This window comes from Clupea harengus, chromosome 1 (assembly GCF_900700415.2).
Source record: "Clupea harengus chromosome 1, Ch_v2.0.2, whole genome shotgun sequence".
In the NCBI taxonomy this organism is placed as follows: Eukaryota; Metazoa; Chordata; class Actinopteri; order Clupeiformes; family Clupeidae; genus Clupea; species Clupea harengus.
Window position 1 is genome coordinate 24373628 of NC_045152.1, and position 21376 is coordinate 24395003.

The 21376-nt window shown below is 43.1% G+C and overlaps 2 protein-coding genes across 4 annotated transcripts; one reads left to right on the forward strand and one right to left on the reverse strand.

The window, feature by feature from the left end:
• Positions 1–338: 338 nt before the first annotated feature.
• Positions 339–13278, forward strand: engl (endoglin, like). 3 transcript variants are annotated; one of them, XM_031572822.2, is made up of 19 exons: positions 339–917; positions 2039–2157; positions 2369–2538; positions 2863–3000; positions 3365–3539; positions 5494–5662; positions 5873–6017; positions 6322–6523; positions 6869–7011; positions 7447–7602; positions 8637–8726; positions 8856–9080; positions 10742–11335; positions 11549–11627; positions 12020–12088; positions 12380–12442; positions 12595–12696; positions 12940–13036; positions 13158–13278. In XM_031572822.2, exons 2-18 carry the CDS (start codon positions 2097–2099, stop codon positions 13032–13034), a joined length of 2676 nt encoding a protein of 891 aa, XP_031428682.1. In that variant the 5' UTR covers positions 339–917; positions 2039–2096; the 3' UTR covers positions 13035–13036; positions 13158–13278. The 3 variants fall into 3 exon arrangements, with proteins under 3 accessions (XP_031428682.1, XP_031428681.1, XP_031428680.1); XM_031572821.2 differs by having other exon boundaries at positions 342–917; positions 10679–11335; positions 12383–12442; XM_031572820.2 differs by having other exon boundaries at positions 344–917; positions 10679–11335.
• A 659-nt stretch (positions 13279–13937) lies between these two features.
• LOC105898594 (zinc finger protein Gfi-1b-like) lies at positions 13938–20105 on the reverse strand. Its single transcript, XM_012825627.3, has 7 exons — positions 19944–20105; positions 19204–19380; positions 17835–18115; positions 17447–17619; positions 15822–15965; positions 15346–15511; positions 13938–14355 (listed from the first exon to the last, which is right to left on the reverse strand). Exons 3-7 carry the CDS (start codon positions 18094–18096, stop codon positions 14135–14137), a joined length of 966 nt encoding a protein of 321 aa, XP_012681081.3. The 5' UTR covers positions 18097–18115; positions 19204–19380; positions 19944–20105; the 3' UTR covers positions 13938–14134.
• Positions 20106–21376: the final 1271 nt, after the last annotated feature.

Here is a 21376-nt window from a genome sequence, read left to right on the forward strand (position 1 = left end):
TGCACTTCTAGTTTTATCCACCATAGTTTTCCTAGACACAGCATGGATCACCTCCTTTCTAGTGGTTCAGACTATTTAAAGTGGGCAACTTTATTGTGTTCAGAACAGGACTATTTCCTTAATTTGTCCAGAGACTGACTTGCCATCAGATGCTTACATCCTTCTTTCTGAAAAGTCAATGCATTGTTGCTTGATTAAATGTAGTTTTAGAGTACTTATCTATGATACATATTTCAATATCCAAATAGTTTTTTACAGACGACTCTAGGGCACAAATGAACATTATAATGAACCTCCCTGTGTCAGAGAGGTGAAGGAAACAGAGATGTATATCATTCAATTGTGGCTTAGTGTCCCCAGAGTTTTGGTGATTGTCCATAATTCAGTGCAACAAAGTTCCTCGCACTTCTTTAATTTTCACGGCCCCTCATCTGTTTCTCATTCTGGGTGCTCCCGTCCTCCCTCCTCCTCTCTGAGGCGCTCCATCCATCTCTGCGCTTTCGTTTCGTCTCCCTCTGTCTTACCATACCGAAGACCCTCCGGTCCGCCTATCCCTCGTTCGCGACCGTCTCTCCACTAGCTCGCCCCTCCCCTCGTTACCAATCGTTCGTCCGGAACCCCTCGAGATTTTTTTTTTGTCTGTGGCGCGCAATAAAAGTAATGCAACTGCGTAGCTGTGCCATAGCCGTTTTGTTTACAAACTCAGGGAAAGTTTAATATATTTCACCGTGTTACCTCAAGAGACTTAAAAAAAAAACATCCCATGCCAAGTCTTTATTGGCCCGAATGAGAGGGTGTGTATCTTTTTAAGGGGGAGGATGGACCATGCCTAAGGAGGTGCGAATACTACGGCGAGAGACCGCAGCTAATTATCTTCCATCAGTGGTCTGACTTGACCCAACACTGAACAGCTACAGGTGGGTTTTAGTTAAAGGTGACCGAACAATAGCAATGTATCATTGTCTCTTTAAATACATTTGACGCAAATGTTTTAAAAGTTAGAAGTACGGTTGTTTGAGTTGGATTTTCAGGAAGGGTGTAAATGTGTTTTGGCTGTTGGACGCAGACATGTCATAACTTTTCCATTCGGACTACTCAGGTTTCAGTTTCCTTTTTAATCAAATCTTCAAACAATAAGTCTTTCATATCTGTTTAAAATATGTGGCATTTAAAGCAAGCACTGCCATTCCAGTGTATTTACTTCATTTTTAAGGAACTGACGTTGAATTTGAACACTGAAGGATCTTATCTTGTCAACATGTGGATAAATGATAACATGTTATGTTCCACGTCTATGAATCATGCTGGTTCTGTAGTGAGCTATCACTGCAGGAAGGTAAAACTTATACAAAGACCAGGACAGTCACAAGGATCATGGAAGAGGAAACTTTCATGGAAAACGTTTTGGCTTATTTGACAGACATGGATTATCAACAGCACCAGGACCAGTTCTTGTATTTCCCCATGGGAGGATGCATACTGAGGCAATGTGTGTGTGCATGTGTGCAATATAGTAACAGTCAGTTTACACTTACACACACACACACACACACACACACACACATGCACACCCACACACAAGCAACTCTAACTCCATACGATATGGCCAGGAGTATCTTGCTTTTCCAGAAAATAATAGTTGTTGGTTTGATCGTCCTTGGTCATCCAGATGAGTTGTAGACTAAGAGGCTGGTTTAGCTGACCATTATTTGTGTATCTCCGTATGTGTTTGGAGGAGCTTATTTTAGCCCAAATATGGCTTTGATTTGGTTTGGAAATGATTGAGAAAGTTTAGGTCAATCTGATTTTCAGACAGGCATCAGAATAACACATATAGTCTTTAAAATGAAGAAGCAGCTGAATAGGCAACAGCAGAACATAGGAACATTGGAAAAGAGGTAAGAAGCAACAATGAGACTTTGATAGCTGTTTTTCAAGGAGAGTCTCTCTGGCTTGGCATTGATAACAGTTGTCCTTGATTTCAGTCTTATGGTCTTTAACCCCCCCCCCCCCCCATGCTCTGTCTCCTCTCTCTCAGCGGTAGCATGTGCCAGCCGGAGCGCTTAAGGGTCTAACTCCTCTGGAGTGGTGCAAGCATGATGCAGTGGACAGCATGGACTCTCTGGTGCCTCCTGCTGTTTAGGGCAAAGAATGCAGGTCAGTGAGGCATGAATGAGTTGATTCATCTAAAGAAGTCAAGCGCACTTGCGCCCCCACAATGGGACACCGCCATTGTCACAACCCCAGAAAATCTCCTGAGATTGCTCAGTACACACGAGAATACAGTGCACCTTTGTCTTCATCATGAACTTATTCAGAGTATATATGTGGGTTTGATGGGGCTGTTTGCTTGTTTTGGTCTCTGCAGACTGTGGCCAGGGTACGCAGTGTTCACTCAGCTCGGTGGGGACGGTGTACCCGGTGCAGGGGTTTCTGGAGCGCTTTGATGTGGGGCTGGGCTGTGCAGCCAGGGAGAGTGGCCCCAAAGAGACACACGTCATCACTGTGGCAAGAGCATCGCACTTCTCCAACCAGCAGGTGCAGTGGTTCCTCCTCTCTCCCTTGACTTCTCCCCCACTCTATTCCCTCAGTCTTTGTCTCTTACCTTTCATTTCAGTCTTACTATGTGTTTTATTTTCTATCTTCTTTCTTTGTTCTCTTTGCTTCCTAGATTTCTCCCCCGTTCTTCCCTCCTCTGTCTCTCACACTCCTTATCCTTATCTATAAAAGTCCTTATCTTATCCTCTGTTGTTTCTCTATTACAAAGTCAGCTGCACACATAAATACATAAATACAGTGTGTATGGCAATAATTTATGTACATGGCATTTATAGCCACACATCCATGACTGTTTTATTTCAGGTTACTGTGCTCTTGAGGCCGTTGTCTTATTTCAAGCCTTCAAATCGGCTAGTTGTCTTGGTGCTGAGCTCCCAGCATGCAGTGCGTTGGCGGTTGGAGGTTGAGGGCCTACCTCTTGGTCTCCTGGTACTGGTTCAGGTCTGTCTTTCAGTTTTTTTTTTTCAGATCATGCTCATGTCAGTCTGTCCAGAGAGATTCATTTTTTTATCTAGTTTTTACTTTGATTTGAGCATTTTAGTGTTTCTCAGGAAAAACAAACAAATTACGTGTTGTGTTAAACTAATTCACACACAGTGAATCCCTTCCTTTGTCCCTACTTACTGATATTTCAGGATCAGAAAAAATCCTCCCTAAATTTGAAGCAGCTGCTTAATAGCAGTATGTAACATCCCTTCAGACAAATAAAAAGCATTGCATAAAAAGTTGCTAAATGTATTTTAAAGTATTGTCGCAGTATTAATAAACAGACACTTGTGACGGTGCTGTTTGTTCTTGTTGCCAGGCCTCTCCCAACTCCACGGTGGAGCCCCAGAGTGGGGGTGTGCAGGTGCAGCTGGTGCCGTTGCTACCCTGGCGCCCGCGGGCACTACTGCACTGGAGCCTGCAGCGGTACAGGACCATCTCCTCCCTCACCCACTCCACTCATGCCAACCGCGTCTACATTCGCCTGGGAGAGGGTAAGCCTGGCGCTGACACATGTTCACACACACACACACACACTCACACACACACACACACACACACACACACACACACACACACAGAGAGACACTCACAGACACACACACACACACACAGACAGACAGACAGACACACACACACACACACACACACACAGAGACACACATACACACACACACACACACACACACACACACACACACACACACACACACACACAGAGAGACACTCACAGACACACACACACACACACACAGACACACACACACACACACACACACACACACACACAGAGACACACATACACACACACACACACACACACACACACACACACACACACAGACACACACACACACACACACACACACACACACACACACACACACACACACACACACACAGAGACACTCTCTATTCAAAAACATTAATTCACAAATGTTCTTAGACACTCTCTATTCAAAAACATTAATTCACAAATGTGTATATTTGAGATAGTGAGCAGAAAAACTATTTAGAGTGTAACATTGGCTTTCATAATTGATACTATAGTCAGACCTGGTCTAGATTTAGTTCTAGAGTGGGAAATCACCAGGGCTATGGGTGTGTGTTACAGTTTTTTCCAATCATTTTAGTTCTTGTACCTATACCATGGATACTTTTCCCAAACACTTAACACAGTGGGCTTTACAGACACACACCTCTGCATATCAGTTCACTTTTGGTGCAAAATGCACTACAACAACCACACCACAATCAATTCTGCCGTAACTTTAACACTTTAACTCAGAGTAGAATGACCTAAAAAACACTAACAACTTGAAGCATTGCTAATTGCACCTATACGATGTTGCTGTGTCCTCCAGTTTAGCATAGATTACTGTAGTGTTGCATTTGGACTACAGTAATAAAGTTTGTAATAGGACAGTAAACAAATAATTCTAAAATTCTGCAATATGTTTCATTAGAGCCATATGCTAGAATTGCATGTATTACTGCACTATATAGGCTTACTACATTACAACAAAAAGGCATGAATATGCTGCGTATTTACTGCAGTATTTCCAATGCAGTAAATTACATACATCAACACAAGACACAGTCTACCAAAGTACTGTAATACCACTAGAAGTCTGCTGTAGCCCTACAGTAATGCTGATCCATTCTGTCCTCTGCATTTGGTGTCAAACTTTTACATGTTTGAACTTCGCATTTACGGTTCTCCTCTGCATTGCATCTTGGAAATACGTCAATCCAAGCCAAGTATCTGAAGACAGTGTTGATATGTCGGTTTTCCTCTCACAATAGATGTCAAAATTGAGTGTGGCAAATTTACTGTAATTACTGTAAATTGAAGAATTGCATTCTTCAATCACTGTCTTTCACTGATAGCCTATGACTTACATAAAGAGCAGTACTGTAATAGTGGAAACAACTTTTCAGGAACAGTTACATCTATGTTTGCCTTCTATAGACTCTATTACTATTAGAGATAGTGAGAAGTCTGCAAGCCAAAACAAACTAAATAATCTAAATAAACTTTCTGCTAAATTAAGAATACTTTTTCTTATTCAAGCATATCATTACAAAGCATCTTTCCATCTACAGTGATCTAAATTACTGTAAGTAAGGTTTTGAACTGAAAGTTAACTGTTTTGAACAGAGTATCTAAACAACGATAAAATATATCAAGTATCCAGGAATTTTGGAAGAAGGTGTCATTGCCAGCATTTGTATCTAAGCATAGGGGCAAGTATCCACAGTTTGTTTTACATGGTCTACTGGTGTGCTAGATGTGTTAAGTGTTTTGGGAATGTGAACATGGTATAGGTACAAGAACTAAAATGATTGGAAAAAACTGTAAGCTGTATAATAGAAAAAAAGGAAATTCACTGAAATTTAATTTTTTTTAATTTCTTTTCTCTGCCCTTCTACTCTAAAACCTCCAAGATCACTCTTTGCCCAGGGAGTGTCACCTGCAGTCTCTTTTCCTGTCCCGCAACTACTTGACCTCTGAAGTCCAGCCTCAGGAAGTCCAAGCCTGTGTCCTGCCGTGGGCTGAGTCTGACCCGGAAGTACATGTCATCAAACTCTGGTCTGCAGGATCTGGCCTCTGTGGGTGAGACTATGGCACTTAAACTCAGTATTGGTCTGACCCTGCTGGCCCCAGCAAAGTAGAAGTAAAAATGGTGGGAAGTCATTAACTGGTTGATTAAAGTCAGCGCTTTTGCACTACATTACCCAGCATGAATCAGCGAAATACATCATTCCTTTTTTTCTCTCTCTGACTATGTTTAATAAATAAGTTGACTCCATCATTGTCTGTCAGCTCTCTGCAGGTGGAGGTGTCTGTCTCGCTACTGCCCCCAGTGGCTAACCGTGGCACGCACAAGCTGGTGCTCATTCTGAGCAGTGCAGCCCCGGTGAACTGGGCCCTGACTGCCACTGGAATCCGGGGACACATATTTGTCTACGTGAGGCCCTTTTTGAAAAATCTGAAATCTTACACAGTAAATCTGTTTTAATGTGGCTATAATGCTCCTCATTTTGAACAAATCTCATAATACTCCCAGCTTTCTTGTCTCATGGACAGTTACATAGTGACTGGGCAACCTGCCCTTGAAAACACAGAGACTGTGGTGTAGCAGCTCTTGGCAGTTTCTCCAGAGTAACCAAACAAATGGCTGTGCTTGCCTCTCTGCTCTGACTTGAAAGCTTTATCCTATATCACCCTGTATGCTTTCCCTGGGTTGTTGTTTTTTCGTAACCCACCCACAGGCGTCCAACAGCGTGACCCCGCTCTACCCCCCAAGGCCTGATCTGACCATGACCAGCATGCTCAGCTATGACCTCCTCTCCACATCAGACCTCCTGGAATGGGCCAATGACAATGGCTTTCCCAAAGTGACCTCCTACACGGAGGCCGACCTGGCCAATCGCTTTGTGATCAGGCTAGCAGGAGGAGGGACGGACCAGGATGGTATGCCCCCTTTTTAGGTGTTTTTTGTCTGACATGTGTGTTTAATCATTGGGAAGTCTTGACTTCCTGTTACATTGCCAAAGTGAAGTGTTTTATAATAATGTGTATTGTACATTTTAATATCAGTACGTATACAAATACATGAAAACACACTATTAGATGCTCTACACTTGGTCTACACTTGGGCCACATATAGCTATGAATATATATATATACATATATATATTAATTCTGTATGTATTTATCTATCTATCTTTCTTTCTTTCTTTCTTTCATTCTTTCATTCTTCACCCCTGTTCAATGAATCCATCCTACATTCTCTGCCTCCACCTCCACCTCCCCTAGTGCGAGTCCCGGTGAGGCCATCATGGATGGGGGAGTCCAGGCTGAGGCAGTGGCTGACCGGAGATGAGGCGGCTCAGGAGGCCATCAGCGTTCAGTGTCAGGATGGTCGACTAAGCGTGGCTGTAGACAGGCGCACCCTACAGGTGCCTCTTCTGTTTCATCTGCTCAGCTCCAACACTCAGAGAGAGAGAGAGAGAGAGAGATGAGAGAGAGAGAAAGGGGGAAAGAGAGAGAGAGAATTGAGAGAGAGATGAGAGAGAGAGAGAGAGAGAGATGAGAGAGAGAAGTGAGAGAGATGAGAGAGAGAGATGAGAGAGAGAAAGGGGGAAAGAGAGAGAGAGATGAGAGAGAGAGAGAGAGAGAGAGAGAAAGGGGGAAAGAGAGAGAGAGAGAGAGAGAGAGAGAGAGAGAGAGAGAGAGATCACCTCTGACTGTAATATTTGACAGTACTTGTGTAGACAGTTGTGTCCTGTCAAATGTTCTATTTGTGGACCAGAAACCAAATTGAGATTACTTAGAGGTCAGATGTAGTATTTACCGCGACCCATTTCCCCTCTCTCCCCTCCACACCTGCACAGGCGCGGTCTCTTCCTCTGTCAGCAGTGACCTTGCGTGACCCCGGCTGCCAGGCCTGGTCCAATGGGAGCCATTTTCTCTTGGCGTTCCCGGTTATTTCCTGTGGGACTGAGGGCTTGCTGGAGGGGAGCTCCCCAGTTCCTCATTATAAAAATACGGTGAGAGGCTGCAGACACAGACATTACAAAACAGACTGACACTGACAAAAGACTTTTGGGAAATTCTGGGACATACAGCATATTACACATTAGAAATGTTGACAAGAGCATGATAACTTCAAAAATGTCCCAAGAAAAGTGCATTACTGTAATGCAAACTTGTGATGAGAAAAAAAACATGTTTAGAGCACTCTTTTTGCATAGAATGGTAGATGTTTCTGGAAAGTTCTGGACACTGGAGAGTAGACGGTGGTGGTTGACGTGAATGTGTTAGAGGTCAGCCTGCAGCCACACACAGGAAAAAACAGAGAAGCCCCAGCTGCCTGTCTTACTGTCTTACTCTCAGAGGCAGATCTCTGCCGAAGATAACAAATACGCCCCAACCCAAACAACTTGACTCATGCTCAGTGTCTGCTCAGAGCCGCACGGGAAGCAGCCTCGCCTTTGGGGAATATGGGACTGTGAGAGGGTGGATCAGGAAAATACTCTAGGCCTGATACTCTTCTTCACATTTTGCCAAAAGTGCTGTTGCATACTTAAACATTTTGTGATTTGAGGCATATATGGAGAAAGTAGCACATGCATGGATTGTGCATTTAGACTTCATGAGAGACACTTCATTTAGAGTTCATGAACCCACACATTGTGCCTCGTCATTGACCAAGTACTGATTACTGGGAGAGAGCCTTTTTGGGTTATAGAGAAGAGGATTGAGGTGGGTCACTTTTATTTTCTGTGTGATGTGAGTGGATGTGTCATGTACATTATTGCTGGTGTCTGAAGGATCTCATCCCTGCAGTGTCATTATTGGTCATAACCACACATGGGGCAGCTGTCCGAGGTGTGAACAAGGTCACAGTGTTCAGAACACTCGGAATTGATATGAAAGCCTCATCTTTTACACAGGAAGGTAGTGAGGAGATATGAAAGCCTCATCTTTTACACAGGAAGGTAGTGATGAGTTCAGAGTATGGTAACCCAGGTGATGGTTTTGACAAGACCCTTCTCTTTGTCATCCTGCTGTCTCTTGAAAGGTGTTGCTATGGAGAAATAAGCTCCCATCCCCGGCTCAGAATGAGACAGAATTGGAGTGGACCACAGACCAGTCTCCAGTAGCCATACACGTGAGACAACATTCACATTTAACTTCTGACTTAAGTCAACAGGCCACTTGAATCACTGAAAATCAGTTTTCACTCAAGTATATTTGCAATATAATTGTATCTAATATATTATCTCTCTCTTGGACTCAGTTCAGTTGTAAGGCTCCAGGCCCTAATCCTGTGAGCCCCCCAGTAGTCATCCCTCCCCCTGGGTCTAGTGAGGTGTCAGGGGGCCGGAGGGGGCCGAGCTCTCCCTTGTTCCCAGGCCATCGGATGGTCCCTCGGCTCACCATGCAGCTCTTTGTGACCGAACACTACGAGAAAAGACAGATGGGACCCTGCATCATCACGGCGGAGAATCGTGTCTATGTGCAGGTCTGCTTGGTTTCTAGCGCGCCAATGACTAGTCATTTACACTAAATTCCCTTGTTTGTGCAGATTGTGTTTCCTGTTATGCAACCCTGTGCAGGGCCTTTTGTTTCACTCATATCAATTCACCCTGTCAAGGCTGGCACAGGCTGTCTCCTTGGCACTTGCTATCTCCCAAATGGCTCCCACTCACTATCAGATCACAATACTGACTGATAGAACTCAGGTCACCAACAATTCTTCAAGCATTGTTTTCCTTTTGAACTTCTGTTGCTTTTGTTCAGAATTCGACCTTCAGTTAGACTCATCATAAACGGACTCTTTAGTCATAGTCATATCTTACATCAATTAATGCTTATCTCTTCTATTTCCTTCAATGTGTAATGTTTACGTATCAGAAAGATGTCCCCTAATCTAATACCCATTTTATGATCTGGGAATTGGCTCGTCTATATGAACTTTTGGACCTGAATGACTGCATATTTTGCAAGGACCCTCGAAATCAGTGGTCAACAAACCAGGCATTCCGGATGTCTACTCTCCGGGGCAACTTAATCATAAATATCAACAGCCATTTATCGATCTCTCTAGGGCCCAACACAGTAAGAGTCTGGCTAAATCCTGTAGCTATGTTCAATTCAATTCAATTTTATTTATATAGCGCCAATACAAATTTAAATGGTCTCTAGTCGCTTTACAGAGCCCAGAGCCTGGACCCCCTAGAGCAAGCACTAAGGCAACTGGGGCAAGAAAAACTCCCTTTTAACAGGAAGAAACCTTGAGCAGAACCTCAGCTCAAAGGGGGGACCCATCTGCTTGGGGCTGGCTGGGTAGAGAAATAGATATAGAAAGGGGGGGGGGTTAGAGAATCAGGAGCAAACAGATGGATTCATACACAGATCAGAGGATAAAACATATTAGCACATTTGCAGATTATGTACATGATACATACATGATTCCAAGACACATAGAGTAAGGTACTGTATATACATGAAATATACAGAATTAATAGTGGATAAAAATGGAGAGAGCCAGCATTCAAAGTATTGGTTGTAGAACTGCTTAGTGAGTATACAGAGTCCTCATAAGGTTACTATTATAAGGATAAGCTGAGCAATCAAGCAGAAAACTATATCAATGATGGCATTAGTTTATATTATATGGCATATTATATAGTTTATAAATAGCATGTATTATAAGCATTAGAATTTGTGTATAATAGTTGGTGGGAATGTGCAGCTGTGAGTAGAGGGTTTCTGCAGGTAGATTGGGTAGAAAGACTGTGACAGCATTCCACAGTGGAAGAAAAGAGACAAAGTGAGTGGACAGAGCTTAGCCTTATATATGTATATGGAATTAAAGGTTATGGTGATGAGTAATAATGTTGTCACAGCTATCAGCATTTGCAGGTAAAGGTCTTACTCTATGGGAGGGAACAGCGACAGGTTAGAAACAGAAAATCTGAAAATCTGTTATACGCGCACACACAAATAAACAACACACTCACTATGTGAGTGGTATGGACTTTGTCCTCTTTAGTACTGTATTTCCTAGAGACTTCAGTTGTCTATAGAAGGGGATGATTCTCTCTTAACTCCCCACAGATTTTAGCGGAGGGGCACTTCAGAAGAGGCGTGGAGGTTCAGTCATGTGTCGTCTCCCCCCAGTCGAACTCCAGTGGCTCACCCAGCTGGCCTGTCATCCTCAACGGCTGCTCGCAAGAACCCACCTTCATCCTCACCCCCCTACGGAAGAAGAGCGAGGTCAAGGGAGAGACGCCTGAGGAAGAGGAGGGGGTTGTTGAGGGTGAAGACGATGATGAGGATGAGGATGACAAAGAGGAAGACAAAGAAGAAGAAGAGGAGGAGGAGGAGGAGGAGGAGAAGGATGACAAAGATAGAGGCAGAGCCCCGTCTTTCAGGCGGGAGGTGCGAGCAGGGCAGCCTTTGAGAAATAAGAGAAGGGGCCGGACAGGTGTTAATGAAGGGCGGGCTGAAAGAGACAGGGGAGCGGAGGAACAGAAGGAGGCGAGGCCGTCCCACCTGAGATTCAGCTTTGTGCTGCGGCCCATCTTCAACAACTCCATCCACTTCCTGCACTGCAGCCTGCGACAGTGTAGCCCAGCAGCCCACAGCCAGTCGGCCTCAGCGGCAGCAGCAGCGAGGGTCTGCCATGGAGGAGTGCCCATCCCAGCCCTCATCAAAGCCCATGGAGGAGTGCCCATCCCAGCCCTCATCAAAGCCCAGCTCACCAGTCAAAAGGTTAGGATCTCAGCAAGTAAACAAGAGGGACAGGCAGACTAGACATGGCACAATGTTTCTTACTTTATGTTTTTCCTTTTTGTCGATCTCTTCACTCTCTCTCTCTCTCTCTCTCTCTCCCCACCCCTCTCTCTCCCCTCTCTATCTTTCTCTCTCTCCTTTCACCTGAACCACATATCCCTCTTTCTCTTTCTCTGTCTCTCTCTCTCTCAGTGTGAGAACAGGAATCTGTCCAGGCCAATGCTGGTCACCTCACCTCTGGGGCTGGCCAAACGTCTGCCTCCCCCTTCTGGTGAGTATCATATATTACTCTCACTGTAACTTGGGAGAACAAAACAAAACTGTACTGCAGAAAAAGGATCCTGTGTTTCGTTGTAGAATATTTAATAAATGGACTCATCATTTGTATTACGTTAAGGATTTTATTACGTATTTATAACGTAATAATTTATATAATATAATATATAATAATTTATAACCACTGTACGTGAATCTTTATTTAGTATTAGGAAATGTCATGTCTTATCTGTTGTGCCTGTGCACCTTTATATGTTTCACCGTGGGAGAGAGGGAAGCGTCCTATCGATTCCTTTGTATGTCTTGACATGTGAAGAAATTGACAATAAAGCTACTTTGACTTTGACTTTGACTTTGACTTTAAATGTAAATGTGTCTTCCTCTCAGGCCAGAGAAATCACAAGTCTGGTGTGAGTGACTCGGCCAAGCCAAAACCCCTGCGTACCAGTGCCACAGGTGATGCTGCCATCACTTTTATGTTGGCTACTTCCTCAGCGCAATCATCTAGATAAATGTCATGTTTTAATGGTTATGTTCATACGTTAAATACGTGTATGCTGTGTTCGTTTGTGTGTGTGTGTGTGTGTGTGTGTGTGTGTGTGTGTGTGTGTGTGTGTGTGTGTGTGTGTGTGTGTGTGTGTGTGTGTGTGTGTGTGTGTGTGTGTGTGTGTGTGTGTGTGTGTGTGTGTGTGTGTGTGTGTGTGTATATGTGTGTGCATGCATGTGTGTTTTTGTGGGGGCAAACAGCAGGTCAAGAGATTGACAAACACCGTGTGATGGAGCCGTTGCAGCCCAGTCCTCTACAAAGTGGTGAGTGGCTCTTACTGACACATTCAACTAATTTGGTATCTAGCGATACAAAAATATATCATGTTTTCTCTTCTTACTGGCCAAATTATTATGAAGATATATGTAATAATGTATTACACTCACAAAAGTGGGACTGTGTGTGTTTTGTCCAGCCTCAGGAGTGGGCACTGGTCCTGTCCTGGGGATTGTGTTTGCTGCATTTCTGATGGGTATCTGCCTGATGGGGGCATTATGGTGTGTCTACTCTCGTACAGGTGGGGACTCACCAGCACTCCTGCCCACCGTCACATACACACACACACACACACACACACACACACACACACACACACACACACACACACACACACACACACACACACACACACAGAGACATACTAACCCTGCATGTGGAATGGCCAGTACTAAACAAGCGACAAGGTGTCAAGTTGCCAAGTCAAGTCAAGCTGCCTCATAGACTGAAGCTAAACCTCAAATCTGATTGGTTGTGTCTGCAGGTACCAGGGCTGAGGGGCCGCAGCGCTCAGCAGACATGGGCAGAGGTGCCTGGAATCATGCAGCGCTTCTGGAGCAGTCAAACACAACTGTGTAGAGGTGAGCAGAAACTGCCAGCCCTGATTGCTAAATAGAAATGAATATGCAGTTCTGTTTCCGTCAAAGAATCTGCAATACTTCAATTGGAGCAGGTCTTTTAATCATTTTTTCTCACCCACAGGCTGCTTCAGAAAGGGGAGGCAAACCACTTTGAGGCATACCACTTTTGTGTTTGCACATGTGTATGAGTGTGTGATGTGAATACTGGTCATGCTTGCCAGTGTGTGTGTGTGTGTGTGTGTGTGTGTGTGTGTGTGTGTGTGTGTGTGTGTGTGTGTGTGTGTGTGTGTGTGTGTGTGTTGTGTCTATGTTGCATTTCTGTTTGTGTACTATGTATTTGTATATATTTGAGAGCCTATGTCTGGGAGGAGATCAAAGCTACATTACAGAAGATGTGAACTATTTTTACCACTAACTGGCGCCAGACCCACAACCAACCATTCTACCCTACCCAACGCGTATACTGTGCTTAGTGTAAATCCAGTGGAGTCCACCTGTGCCAATGTGTAAGTGCGACTGGGCATTGTACTACCCTTGTAAAGAGGACCACCCACCCTCAGACCCCAGTGCACTATTGTGTATCTGTCTCTAAGGTGCTGCTGCTGATATACAGAATCTGTATGTACTGAAGAGAGCTCAGATGTGTTGTGCTTTAACTGGGATACTATGTGTGTTTGGTTTCTGTGCGTAATGAAATAGTTATTCTGTCCTGCAGATGGTGTCTTGTGCTTGTGTTGGTGGATGACGCAGAAATCTGGCATTGCTGAAACGGGTTATATTTTTTGCTCACCCAACACCCAACAGAACCTCAGGGTGGAATGAAAAACACAAACAAGGCATACAAATTTGACTGAGCAATACTTATAACAACATTCTTATTTTTCATTATGAATGACACATATTAGAGAAGAGGGTTTTTTCTTTATGAAGTACCCATACTAGAGAAGAGGGTGTTTTCAAGCAAATGGCACACACAGGAGGAATCATACAGATACAGAAGAAAATGTTTTCGGTATGGCTGCGATGGGTTTGTTTTACAATATACAATTATATTTGAATGTTTGCATGTGCTTGTGCGATGTGCGCACACAACAGAGTTCAATTCGGAGGATAGTTGTTAGAGGTAGCCGTACTGCCGCTGCTGCTGTTGCCACAGTTCTGCTCCAGGTGGCGCTGTAACTCCACTTTACGCTGGAACGATCGGGAGCAACGGTGACAGGCGAAGGGCCGGTATCCGTTGTGCTTGCGGCTGTGGGTGATGAGGTTGGAACTCTGACTGAAGGCCTTCCCACACACCACGCACACGTGAGGTTTCTCCCCTGGACCACAAACACAAACGCAAACAGTCACACACCGTCATGATGATCACACATGAATACATGTGTTGTAACGAGTAGCCTAGGCTACAAATCCTTTTCATTTGAATCATGCGTACTCTGTGTGGGCTATAATATATCAATTTAAATGAATACATAAGCTAAATAGCCAAATAAAAATGCCATAAACCTTAAAATTAGGCCTATCTATCTTACTTTTAGCACAACAGTGAAATAAATACAGGTTTTCTGTCTTAACTTACGCTTACATTTTAACTAAACTATCTTTGCTGGTGGACTATACAGTGCGAGAACACCTTGATATTTCTGTGAGATCTCAAAACTCTGTGGACCAAAACAAAACCTTGTACTCCAGCTGATGCATCCTTTGGCCCCACATTAGACAAGGTTACTATTCATGTGGATGACTGTAGTTATGGCAAGGAATTAAATCACAAAGCCTACATCTGCATTATGCATGATGTTCATTAGTTTGAATACAGTCTTATAATTTTACAACAATCTTACTTGCATCATAGAACATTAAGTTGGGTGTGTATTTTGCGTTTGCTGATGAACAAGCACATTGGTTTTGATACATTTTTATGTTTCTTCATTGTGTGGCAATAGCGGAGATATTCATAACATGAAAGAAAGAACAAGACTGTGTAAAAATAAATGAATTGCCACTCTTTCTTTATCAGCGCCACCTCTATCATGCATAAATGCAACCTCATCTATGTCAGTGACATTGGAAGGGCATATGGGATTCGACCCAACGACTTTGCAACATGTGAAACTCTAACTTGAACAAGTCTTAATGCCATAATATTTTGCTTTTAGTCTTTGTCTTATTGGTCATAAAGAATTTGAGCCAATAGTACTCTCTACAAGCACTTGCCAATGTACACTCTACAAGAACTAACATGAGCTGCACACACATGCACAGAGACACACTAACACACACAGACATGCACACATCCTACTGCTGACCTGTGTGTATGAAAGTGTGCTTCTTCATGTCGGACTTCTGGTGGAAGCGCTTGCCGCAGTACTGGCAGGGGTAGGGTCGCGTGTCCGAGTGGATGAGCAGATGAGTGGAGAGGGTGGAGGAGCGCTTGAACACCTTCCCACACACCTTACAGCCAAAACTACGCTCCTGAAAGGCACCAACACTTTTATAAACAAACTGAAGGGCCCTTAACTTCACAGATGTTCGAAGGAGATAATACACTCACATGTGGGATGACCTAGGCAGTAATTTTTTGAATCCCTTAATTTTTCAGCTTTATAGATATTTTCATTTTGTGAGTAGACCCAAATGGGAACATACAGAATAAAAAATTACCCACAGTTAACCTTGTGTTACTGGGGCACTTAGGTTTTATCTTTTATCCTTGTTTGGTTGAGTTTGGTCACTGGTGCCTTGATGTGTTTCTTAAGAGAATACAGCAACTGAAACCACATGCCTTGGTCCTGCCATAGACTCCTGTGGTCCGCTGAAAGTCATAAGACTGGTCAGAACAGTTGGCTGAGCCAGCCAATGGGAGGGGGATTCTGCTGACATGTGACCTACGCAGGTGCGTTACTAGGCCTACTGCAGAGGAGAGTACCTGTTGAAAGGAGAGGCGTATGAGGAAAAGTTACGTTCAAGGGTTTAAGGCCTTTAACAAGGAAAATAAGATAGGACTTGACTGAGTAATCTAATTACCACATTGTTTTCTAAAGTATTAAATTACATGAAACATAACAATTACAAAGGCAAAATGTTCATACATTAATTAAAACTATCCCACTGAAGTTTTGAAGGAACGGGCACTAGATAATCGTATATGTAGTTCCATGAATTAACTCAACCGTGGATCGGAGTTGAGGGGCTCGGGGTAAGCTTCAGGGACTTATGCCCCGAATGTTTTCTCATAAGCCACGCATCTTTTTAATAACTTCAGCTTTGTGTCATTTCCCTCAGTTTATCTGACTGGACCGACAAATCAATGGAGCAAAAGTTATATTACTGGGGAAATATGGCCACCTAGGTCCGCCCTGAGGGGACCTCTACACTCTCTATTTAGCCTACAGTCGATGGGTTGTGGTGGGTTTTGTTTCTCATTCACTCTGTCACCTCAGTGTGCAAGCTTGCTAGAAGCTAGCTAGCTAACTATGGACATAAGAACGTATTTCAAGGAGTCAACCTCAGCCGCCATCCCCAGAAAGTGGTTCAGCTTCAGCAGCATCGACCAGTGCACCGCGGAAAGATGTTGCTTCGGTTTGTGATTCCGCAGCTCTGGCTAGAAGCAGTGAGTTGATGAGGTGACAAGCCTACTGTATTGCTGCTGGCCAGCTAGCCTACGTTATCGGATTTGACATATAGATGCCGCATTGAGTATTGTGAGATGCGTCTCTGCCGTCAAGCCAAGCCAAGCAACAGGGAATAACACATCAACTGTGAGATTGGTTTATCACAATGTATAACTGTCACACTGCAACTCTACACAAACCGTCGGATACATTGGAAAGGCCTTTATAGTTTTTGTACATACAAACTGAAAAAATAGCAATATGTGAAATATATTTAAATATAAATGTATTTTTAAAATTGTGAAGCCTGACAAAATTAGATTATGGCGAAAGAATGTATACTTAGAAACTAATTACGTAGGGTAAATTCAGCTTAAATATAATATTAATGAGCTATGAACCTACTGTTACTATCTACATAAGAAAGTATGTCTACATATAAAGTATTTTACTTTGACAAGGGAGTGCCCCTGGACTCCATTTGGCTAAACCCAGAATGTTTACAATGTCAGCCCCTGCTTGTTTAAGTTGCTGACCACACTAAGCCAATGTTTGTCCCTATTTCCTGGAAGCCTCAGTGTGATAATCAGCCGTAGAGGTTTTTTGATAGATTTGAACACTAACTAAACTGTGGTGGTTATGTTGATCTAGATGCGGCACTACTTTTGGTGGTCTAAATCCAATTATACCACTGATACCTTATTTAGGCTTCCTGCGTTTTTTACCACACTAGTCATAACCTAGATTGGTTCTATGGAAGAAGATGAGGTTGTGTTTTGATGGTGCAGTCCTTTACCTTCTCACAGAGGGGGCACTCACAGAGGGGGACCTTGAGATTAATGTGTTGCCTGTAGGTAAGCAGAGCGTGAACCAGCCTCTCCAACTCCATCTCCCTCTCTAACCCAGCAGGCCCAAAGGAGGACCAGGGCAGCTCAGGATGGGCTGGCCCGTTAGGAGGACATCTGGGTGCTCCAAACAGAAATGAACACAGAGTTGGATGGTGCAGCTGACTCCATTTTTCATTACTCCCACAGATTAGGTGGCAGAGATAAAATGCAGGTGCATAGCAGGCTCACAAAGCAGAAATATTCTATGGTCCTTCGCTGATTAAAGTCAGTCTTGAGCCTGCAGTGTTGAATCAACACTCCCACCCCTGTTAGATGGTGACTGTAAAAAATACATACCCATGGGCAATGTGGTCCAGCTTGAATTAGCTTTTGCACCAGGATCAAGGCCAGTTGTCATGGGAACATGCGCTGGGGCATTGCGGTGATCTGCTGGGGCAGACTGGAACTGTCTGGCCACATCCGGGGAGGGGCTTCTCTGAGGCATTTTTACTTCCTGGAGCGAGCAGAATGGCCCATCCTTGGGCTGCGAGCGGCAGTGTGTGAGGCGTCGGGTGCGAGACCACACCCTTTTGCTTTTGACCAGGAATGAGCGTGGCATCGCAGGGTCCTAGGTGAAGCTAGAAACATTCACGGGCGATCATAAACGCAAATGAAAACCTCTACAAAACAAGCCCTCGCAAGTCTAATGCAAGTCTACCCTATCAAAAATGAATTACTGAGGTTATGCTCTGATGATGTGTGTAACAGTGGGGACTTTATAATTGCAGCCTTGATTCCAAGCATATCAAGCATATCATACAAAATGTATATGTAATATAAAATGTACAATTCATGTGATGATTCTACATATCTTAACAGTTGAACAGTTGAAGGCACACAAACACCACATGCACATACACCTGTGACAAGAGGAGTTCAGTTAAAATGTAAGAACTTGAGGTTTTGGGTAGGAACCACTGAAAAGAGACACAGACCATCTGTGAGCAGATACATTTCACATTTGCAAAGTAGGCCTAACTATAAGAACTGACATATATTTGCAGTGGAACTATCTTCATTTTATTATGTCTTGCTAATGTAATTTTGAAGCATGGGCATATCTCCCACTGCCCAAAGGGCTAGAAGTTAATGTAAGTACTTACTTATAGTTTCTCACTGCAAATAATCAGGGAGAAATCTTTATTATTATATATTATATATTATTATTATTATTTATGACCTTATTATATACCTTGAAATATCCAAGATGGTAGACACATTAATCATCCACAAAGTTAAAACTGGAAAATAAACACTAAATGGTGTGGAGGAGGGTGCTGACAAAATGTTGCTTGAGATAAAAAAAAATAGTTTTAATTCTGAATAGTTGTGTGATAATTGTAATTAATAGTTAGTAATTGTAATCAGATGAATTAAGAAGTTTAGAGTAATTATATTTCTCTATCAGCTATAACCACAAAATGTGAAGATTATTTAAGCATCTGTCACCTCTGCTGAAGGAACTTTAAATTAGAGTACCTCTATAAAGTTTTTTGTAAACACTCTCAATTATATTTAGTCTTATAGTTTATTTAGTCTTAAGTTCATTCCTGAGGTTACTGGTTGTCGATTCAATTCCCTTCCCAGTAAAATCTCTGATAACTAAATGGTTTTCAAGATGATAGTGTTTTATAGAAAATTGCTCAATAAGCACTGCTCCACTTACCTTGGCAGCACCTGTAACTGTTGATGTCTTGTCTGATGTTTTCCCCACTACACTTTCTCTCTCTGTCCTTGACTTGTTCACTCTGCCTCTCACACACACGTAACAGAACGAGTAACCGCGCGCAAACGAGAGATGTGATTTGCCTTTCAAGACTTCTGCTTTGCAGTGCTGGGGATTCTGGGGATTGTACCAGAGATTTGACAGAAAGCATCCATGTAAGTTTCAGAAAGGCAATATTTAACCCTGAACAGACATGTTATTGTTCTCTCCAAGTGTAAATTTCAAATTTAAAGGGGAAAAAATGGGAACCACAGAAACAAAATCTGGAAGGCCCAATTTTATATCTACATATTATCCCCACTGAATAGTCAGTAAAAACATTTAAGATATTGTGAACAGACCACACTAATTGTGAAGTGAACACCGAACTCTAAAAATACTCATGGATATCATCTCATGAGGCAGCAAACAAGCTGTTGAAAAGGTAAACCAGTTCACACAAATTAGCCTCATAATTCATCATTTCATTTTTTCATTTCATTCATGTTTACATTTTAACTTTCAACACAAAAGTGAGTAAAAAAGGAAAATTCAAACAGACACATTTAGTGATGGTAGTCAGCTATGCTGTTACATGTAGATGTGCATGATGTCCCAAAATAGAGACCTACAAATGACCAATGCCAACCCTTAGCAATAGCAATAAGTGCCACAGCAACCGTCACTTCCCCATTACTTACTTTAGATCTGTTCCAATGTCATATATAGCCGTAGGCACTAATCTGAAATAAAAAGCGTGTACAGTCCCACATCAGTGCATGCTAATTCAGCCTACAAAGAAACAGTAAAAGTGTGCGTTTATATTTGTTCCTGTAAGGTATGAAGGGAGGCATGTCCTCTTCATGTGTGAGGCATCTCACTGTGCTCGCTGCTGTCTGTGACCTTACATAGATACGGTAGAAACTGTTGTAGACCACAGATGTTGTGAGAGCTAGTTCACCCCCACACCACAAAGGCACTGTGATATTTATGGTGATTGCAAATGTGATTTTTTTTTCAGTCAGTATGTGGAGAATTATTTGAAAGTTTTCATGTGTAAGGCATAACGGTAAAACATTTATTACAGAAATCCGATGTGGTTAGGTGAGGTTATAGATGAGAAAACCGGTCTCCATTCAGGTAAATGCCTATGACTTAACATCTGTAATTATATTAAAATAATGACATACTGTACTTAAGATAACCTTTAACATGCGTATACTGACATACTGTCCTTGCAACATGTTCTACAACACCATCCACAGCATGTTGCTTGACGATCTTAATCTCTTTGCCAAGTGCTCTTTTAGGCTACATAGGTAATGTTCTCTATGCACTGTGTGAACTGTTTGGCACTTTTGCACATAAATGTCAACCTCAGCTTATTCTATGAACCACAACACTCATAGCTCTTCTTCTCACACTTCACACGTCGCGGTCAAAGCTGGATGCACGGGCCGAAGGCAGAAAATGGCTGCTGTGTAAAGGCGAGCGTGATTCAATCTTAGCACGAGAAACTCGCAAAGCTGCACAGGTGGTGTGCAGCAAAACACAGCGCAACCAAAACACACAGCTGAGGCTCTGCACTCTTTCTCTTTCTCTGTTTCTGCTTTCCTTTTTTTCTCTTTCTCTCTCTGTCTCCTCTATCTGTCTCTATCTTCATCTCCTTCCCACAGTATCTCTTTATGGTTACTGTGGCTGGGGCCTGGTAGGCAACTCCAGGTTTTTGTCAGGGTGCAGGTGTGTGTGTGTGTTGGGGGGGTGGGGGGGGGGGTGCAGGCTGCAGAAATCGAGCGGTGGGCTCGGTGGGTTTGAGTCACAGGGAGGGGGGGCAGGGTGTCGGTGGGCCTCATTCTCCTCCATTTCTCGTCTCTGTCGCTCCTGCATGGCTGCACAAAACCTTTCTTTCTAGGAACTAAGGGTAGAAAGACGTGTGGGTTAGGGGTCCCAGGGAAGAGGGGTTTTGTAGGGGGGGTTGGCAGAGAGAAGTCTACCTTTGTGTTCATGCTCTTAAGTACATCTGATGTGTGTGTTTGAGTCTTTCTTTCATGGTTGCACAACTGTTTTGCTGTAGAGCATATAACAAAACAATGATGTACAATAGATCTGGAGTTAAAGGACCAATATGTAAGAA

Excerpts from the sequence above, each read along its gene's own strand:
- engl (XM_031572820.2), top strand. The coding sequence starts at position 2,097 with ATGATGCAGTGGACAGCATGGACTCTCTGGTGCCTCCTGCTGTTTAGG. Across the intron at positions 2,539-2,862 it reads CGCACTTCTCCAACCAGCAG|GTTACTGTGCTCTTGAGGCC; the intron begins GTGCAGTGGTTC and ends GTTTTATTTCAG. Across the intron at positions 6,018-6,321 it reads GGGGACACATATTTGTCTAC|GCGTCCAACAGCGTGACCCC; the intron begins GTGAGGCCCTTT and ends ACCCACCCACAG.
- LOC105898594 (XM_012825627.3), bottom strand. The coding sequence starts at position 18,096 with ATGCCACGCTCATTCCTGGTCAAAAGCAAAAGGGTGTGGTCTCGCACC. Across the intron at positions 17,620-17,834 it reads CTGGACCACATTGCCCATGG|CACCCAGATGTCCTCCTAAC; the intron begins GTATGTATTTTT and ends TTCTGTTTGGAG. Across the intron at positions 15,512-15,821 it reads GAGTCTATGGCAGGACCAAG|GAGCGTAGTTTTGGCTGTAA; the intron begins GCATGTGGTTTC and ends GGTGCCTTTCAG.